Source organism: Pelophylax lessonae, assembly GCF_965119305.1.
Source record: "Pelophylax lessonae genome assembly, chromosome: 6".
Classification (NCBI taxonomy): domain Eukaryota; kingdom Metazoa; phylum Chordata; class Amphibia; order Anura; family Ranidae; genus Pelophylax; species Pelophylax lessonae.
The window spans coordinates 205,569,805-205,576,045 of record NC_138773.1 but is presented as its reverse complement, the minus strand read 5'-3'; the positions used below and the strand labels follow the sequence as shown (position 1 = coordinate 205,576,045).

Sequence of the window (6,241 nt, the reverse complement as noted above, 5' to 3'; positions counted from 1 at the left end):
ACTTGCGTTCTTCAATAGGCTTGTCCTTAAATGCACGACATTTGGAGAGAGAGTGTGGCGCATTATGAATAGGACACTGTTGATTAAGATTGCTAGCTTTAATGTCTGTAGCTAAGACGTTGGATGCTATTGCAGTCTTCCTCACGGCAATAGGATGCCTTAAATCCTTGAATTTACTGTTGGTGGCAATACCCCTTGAAGTACTTAAAGGAATGGTGGTTGTATCTGGATAGAAGAAGCTTGGGTCATTCTTGGATCTTGCAACTTTCCGCACGAACTCTGAAAAATAAGAAAAGGGAGGGAAGGAAACACGATGCTCATACTTATACTTTGATCCTACACTAGTCCACTTTCCCTGAAGATGACTAGGCAACTTTGCTACAATAGGATTTACGCCCTGAGCAGTGTCTAAATAGCTAAGACCTGGTAAACTAGGATCTAACTTAGCAATTTCAAGTTCATGAAGGAGGTCACCTAACTCTCTAAGCTTATGATTGTCCTTAACAGAGATTTTAGCAAAGTTGTTTAGTCTCTGGAATAAGGCAGATTCAATGACTTCGGGGCTCCCATAGTCTTGTTCTAGACGTTCCCAGGCAGCATCAAGGCCTGCTTTAAAGTTATAAATGTAAAGTTATAAATGTAGACAGATTTAAGTCTCTTTACTTGTTCTGAAGATTGACCACTTTATTAGTAAGTCAAGTTCTGCTTGAGGATCAATGTCCAAGTTCTTGGTTACCGCCTTAAATGTAGATCTCCAACTCCTGTAGTTCTCTGGGCGGTCATCAAATCTAGACAGTCCAGTTGTAATCAACTCTCGTCGAATCATATACTTGCTGAACTCTGCAATGTCAGTGCTTTCAGTTTTTATAGCCACAGGGGGTACTGATGGTGCGCCGTCTTGGACCATGGTTGGTATATGATGTTGGCTGGTAGGTAGAGAGAAAGGTGTTGCAGATGGGTTTAATCTAGGTAAGGGTCTGTCGTCTGAAGGTCTCTGAGCATTTGAAGTTAAAGAGATCTGTATCAAAGGGGGTATAGAGTTCATTCTGTAGTCTTCTGCTGTGCCCTTGTAATCTCTATGCACATAGGGTTGTGGTGGCACATGAGCTGCGTAGGTTGATTCACTTGATTTTGTGACGTGCGGTAGTTGTGGAGGGTCTCTGTTAGTAGGTGCATCTAGTTGACCAGCTTGCTTTTGCGACACATTGCCTTCTGATCCACTTGCTGGATGATTATGAGAAGAATCTCCAACTGTAGGTGGGACTGTATTGCCGTGGTTCTGAGTTAGGACAAACTGTAGGGTCCTTTCAACAGGGTCTTGACAAGCAGGCAAGCTGGTACAAGCTGCTCCTTCTTCTTCCAATAGGGCTTGTTCCAAGACAGATAACTCTGCTAACGCTACTTCCTTTTCTCTATTCTTCTGAAGAATTTCTAGCTGAGCCTCTGTTTCTGCTTGTATTCGTTTAGCTTCTGCCTTGATGGCTGCTTCTTTTTCAGAGCAGGCGGCTTGAACCTGGGCTACTGCAACCTTTTCGCGAGCTTTGAGTATTTGGTCGCTCAGTATTGACCTTATAGAGCAGGACCGCAATGACTTAGAAGAAGATTTATGATATGAGCGGGCAGACCTAGAAGATTTTCCTGAGTGTCTGGAAGAAGCAGAGTTACAGGATGTAGTTTCATGTAGCTGTGCAAATCTACCTTCTATCTGTGCCTTTGCTTCAAGATATGTGTTATGCCTCTGCTGGTCATTAGAAGTAAAGTCCTTTAATTCCAATGCAGCTTCCTCTATGTTGGAATGTAACAATAGGGAATAGTACTTCTCAGAAAGTCTTTTATAATTCTCAAATGCCTTCTTAACCCTTGAGAGAGCAGTGTTCAATTGCTCAGAATTGTTGCTAGTTTCATTAGTGGCTGTTATACAACTTAAAGTCTTTTCCCACAATGCAGTCAGGTTACTAGATGTTTCTTCCTTACTTGCTTCATAAACCTCCCTTGCCTTCAAGGATGGATGAGGGGCTCTGACAGGACAAGCAGAATGAAGTAAGGAGTCTGCTTTATCTTGACTAAATGCAGGTAATTCTGTGAGATCTCTGTCAGACATAATAAGTACTGTATTTCTGGTGTCTTGTTACAAAATCTGCCAGAGCTCAGCTCTGTAAGTAGTGACTTCTGTTATTAAGCAGGCTGGCTGAGGTGCTGGGTATTTGATACAATAGCTAGCTATTGCTGGAACTAGTTCAAACTGGATCACCTCAGAAGGATGTAACAGTAATGAAGCATTCAGTAGGTGTCTGGTTTCATATGCAGAGTAATGCTTCTGGTGACTGCAGGTAACACACAGGCAAGTGGGTACTCACGTTTCTGAAGATGGAAATTTACTATTCTGAAGCTGCAGAGATACCTGTGATGGATTCTTCCTGGAAATTTACCTTCTGAAGCTGTATATTGTTGGAAATTTACTTTCTGAAGCTGCAGAGATAACTGTGTGAAGGATTATTGGAAATTTACTTCAAGTACTTCTTGGAAATGTACTTTCTGAAGCTGCAGAGATACCTGTGTGATGAAACCATTGGAAATTTACTATTCTGTCTCAGCATCGATTGTGCCTGTGACCTCCTTGTAGACCCAGTCTGAAAGTGTGTGCAGCAGGTTGAATGATGGCTTTAACAGATAGTTTACTCAATGAATAAAGACTCCAGAGGTGTTCTCCAATGCTTCTTTATGCTTCAAGTTAGCAAAGGCATAAACATAGAGGCTTTTCCATAGGTAAATTTCCAATGAAGTTACACAGCTTCCACACTCTGCAGTCTCCTCATAACAACTCAACAAAATGGGAGTTACAGCAGGAAAATGGAGGATGGGAGAAACCATCTAGCCAGAAACAGCAGGGGTGCAAGGAAGATACCAATAACATAGCATAACATAACATGTAATAACAACTGCTAGACAGTTAAAGCTGCGTGGCAGCACAGTGTCATTTGCCCCATTCTATGCAGTAAAATACCTGGTTGATCCTGTCTGTTCCTGTGTCCCCCTGTGTTTGCTTACCAAGGTACTTATGGCTGCTGATCCATGATATCATGGTCAGTTTACATGCCTCTGTCATCCCGCTGCTCTCCCTATCCTCCTCCCCCCTTGCCTGTCAGCTAGCTGTTAATGATGTGGTAATGATGTGAGAGCTGATCTTCTCCCCATCTCTTCCCTTCCTGCTGCTATTCCATGTAAAGTCACTGTGCCTAATTACTAGAATCTCCTCTGTTATTGGAAGCTATGTTGCACAGTGTTTTTGTTTTCTTTTTAGATTTTGGAGCTCAATACCTTATTTCAGAGCACCGCGGTCACGTGATCTCCCGCTGCCCTCCTCCTTTCCTCCCAGCTGATGCCAGAGGGGAAACTCAGCCCCTCCCGCTGTAGTCCTCACATCAGTAAAGGAAAGCAACGGGAGATCAGGTGACTGCTCAGTAGCACCCTGAAAAAAGGTATTGAGCTGCATAATTTTTAAAAAACGAAACCACTTTAACCGATCCAAACACTGAATCAAAGTACAAAAAAAACCCTTGACTCGTTTCGGTAACTTTTCTCAGAGTTCCCATACATAAAACATTACACATTTTGAAAGTAAAATGGCACTTGGTACTTGGCACAGAAAGTGTAACATTAGGTAATAGTCCTACATTACTCTAAATATTTCAGCAATTTGTCAGGTCATATCAAAATTTAATATTCACTGTACTTAGAATTATTGATTTGACTTACTAGTTAATTTACAGTGAAAAATTTAGAGTAGACACATAAAAGGCCACAGCTGCCGAGACAATGGCAAAACCCAATCCCTAAAATATTTAAGTACCAAAAAAAATAAATTTTGCCCATGGGACTTTTGTGAGTTTTGCCAAAGAAAGACTGATATCGATATATAACAAAATACAAAATGTATTACATGTTAGACATATTGGATCAGCATATGTCAAAAAAACAAAAACACAATGTATACATATTTTCATAGAATTACATACACAATTTCAAAAGCACTTGAATTGATGCATGTTTATACTATACATTTTGTGGAGCAGCGCAAATTTGATTGTGTTTATCTGTAGAAAGATGATGTCATAGAAAGAAACAATCAGCAGTCTATACACTTATACACTAACACAGCAAAAGTTCACAAAGATGCACTGAGAAGACACATAATTGATGGTGCAAGTATGTCAAGGATCACAGCCAGATGAAATACCATTCTTAGAGTAAGCTCCGTCTGGGAGCTGATAGAGGGGCTGAGACATACAATGGATCCCAAGAAAACAAAAACCTAAAAGGTATAAGTGACTATAATGAAATAAAATGAAAAGGGTGGGAAGAGTGTGCAAATAAGAAATAGATAAACATTCTATTACATATTATATACAAGGTAATATAAGGGTCAGAGCAATATAAATGGTGAACATAAGAAATAAAAAGGTAAATAAAGGAAACAAAAATGAGGGACTTTTAAAGTGTCAGAAAATACCCCAGAAACTGGACAAGACCTTTAATATTAAAATTGTTTTTATTTTATCTAACATGTAGTATGTGCAGCATGGAGCAGCGGAAATAATTCACATGGTCAGGTGCAATGAAAAACTTAATGCAGCAACAGTCTCAACTAAGCCAGTGGGAAGGTTGCCCAAACGGGTGCACTCACAGTTTCCAACAATGTGAATTGAGCAGGTTCCAGCCAGACTGACAGGGTCTGTTAAGAGAGCAGAATGTGGCCTGGCCATATCTTGCCCAAGTGGATTAATGCCCAAAGGAGTTGCGACTCTACGCTTTCCCTCCTTGTCAGGAACCTTTCCCTACTGCTAGTACTAATCCCTAACAGATGGGGTCTCTTTGCCTATTCTATCCACTTGCATAAATTGTGCCAAACCTGGGAGCCAGGGCCCTAAATAGGCTCTGCCTGACCCAAGATGGCTGCCAAAATCACATGGACTGGCAGCATCCCACCAGATAGCTATCTCAGTGACACAGAAAACTAGAGAGGAACTATGTTTCTCTTGACTTCCTTTCCAGCTGCAATGCTGCTTCAGGTGAGTTCCACCTGCAGTGGAGAAGGTAGACTGTACCTGCCTACAAACATGATTAAAATCGATCCATAAAATCAATACATAAAATACATCAGGGAACAAAAACATTAAGCCATCCGCTGAGTGCTATTCTCTGCCACCAAACCACACCTCTCAATAAACAATGGATATTTCAAGTTACAAGTAAATTCCAAATAATATATAAAAATAATGTGCTTGCTTCATAGGAGGTTGAATAGTTGTATGTTATATACTATAATTAAAGATCTATAGTTTCACCATTTTTAAGTGCTGTATTAAGTGAACTAGTAGGAAGAGATGGTGAAAAAATGGGATCATAGTTTAGCGCTATTGCTGATGAAAACTCAATAAATGTGAACAATTTCTGATCTTCAGCTAATAACTACATTGCAAATGTCCTAAGTTCCCTTTGCTGGACATTTGCTGAACCAAGCTAGAAACCTGGAAACCCTGAACATAGCACCAAGGCACAACTAAAGTTTATAGAAATTACATCTTATTACTTTTTTTTCTAGCCTTTGTCAAGCCCAATTTGCAAGCTGTTGGGAATGGGCATAGGTAGCTGGGCACTGTTATTAGGGAACATGTGCAAATGCAAAAGCTTTTTCTTTTTAAATACTGTTCAGCGGAAAGCAGATAATTTTAAAAAGGCTTAAAGGGCAACAATAAAAATACACAATTTCGTTAAATGCCTAAACCTGCATGTAAAGTGGTGTACCTATAGGATGTTGATATTAAGTGACATTAAAAACAAAAACGATTGCTTCGAACACTTTTTTTTTTTTATCCTTCTAGCAGCTAAAATTACCATGCGAGCATGGAAATCACCCATGATTGATGTCAAATTAGTGAAACATAAAATATCCTGGATTATGATCAATGAAAAATTGACCAGCATTCTCAGAGATAAACAAGCTAGGTTTGAAATAGTGTGGAACCAAGCTCCATAGACACTGGGCCCTTCTCCGAAGGGTGGCCAGGGCTAAGGGGACCTACTCTACCATGATCCTTTTCTATTTCTATTTTTTCTTTCCCCCTCCCTCTCCCCCCTCTTTTTTATATTTAATTTTATATTTTCATTATTTGCTTCTCAGTTTTAGGTTCTGTTATATCACAACATATTGATAAATGTTATGGTTGGATGCTTAAGGGGG

General features: G+C 40.0%; 1 protein-coding gene across 1 annotated transcript; it reads right to left on the bottom strand.

The window, feature by feature from the left end:
* Positions 1-245: 245 nt before the first annotated feature.
* LOC309558330 (uncharacterized protein) lies at positions 246-2,101 on the bottom strand (the record flags this gene model as incomplete). The annotated part of the gene is made up of 2 exons (XM_082261392.1): positions 246-279; positions 684-2,101. 2 exons carry the CDS (start codon positions 2,099-2,101, stop codon positions 246-248), a joined length of 1,452 nt encoding a protein of 483 aa, XP_082117518.1.
* Positions 2,102-6,241: the final 4,140 nt, after the last annotated feature.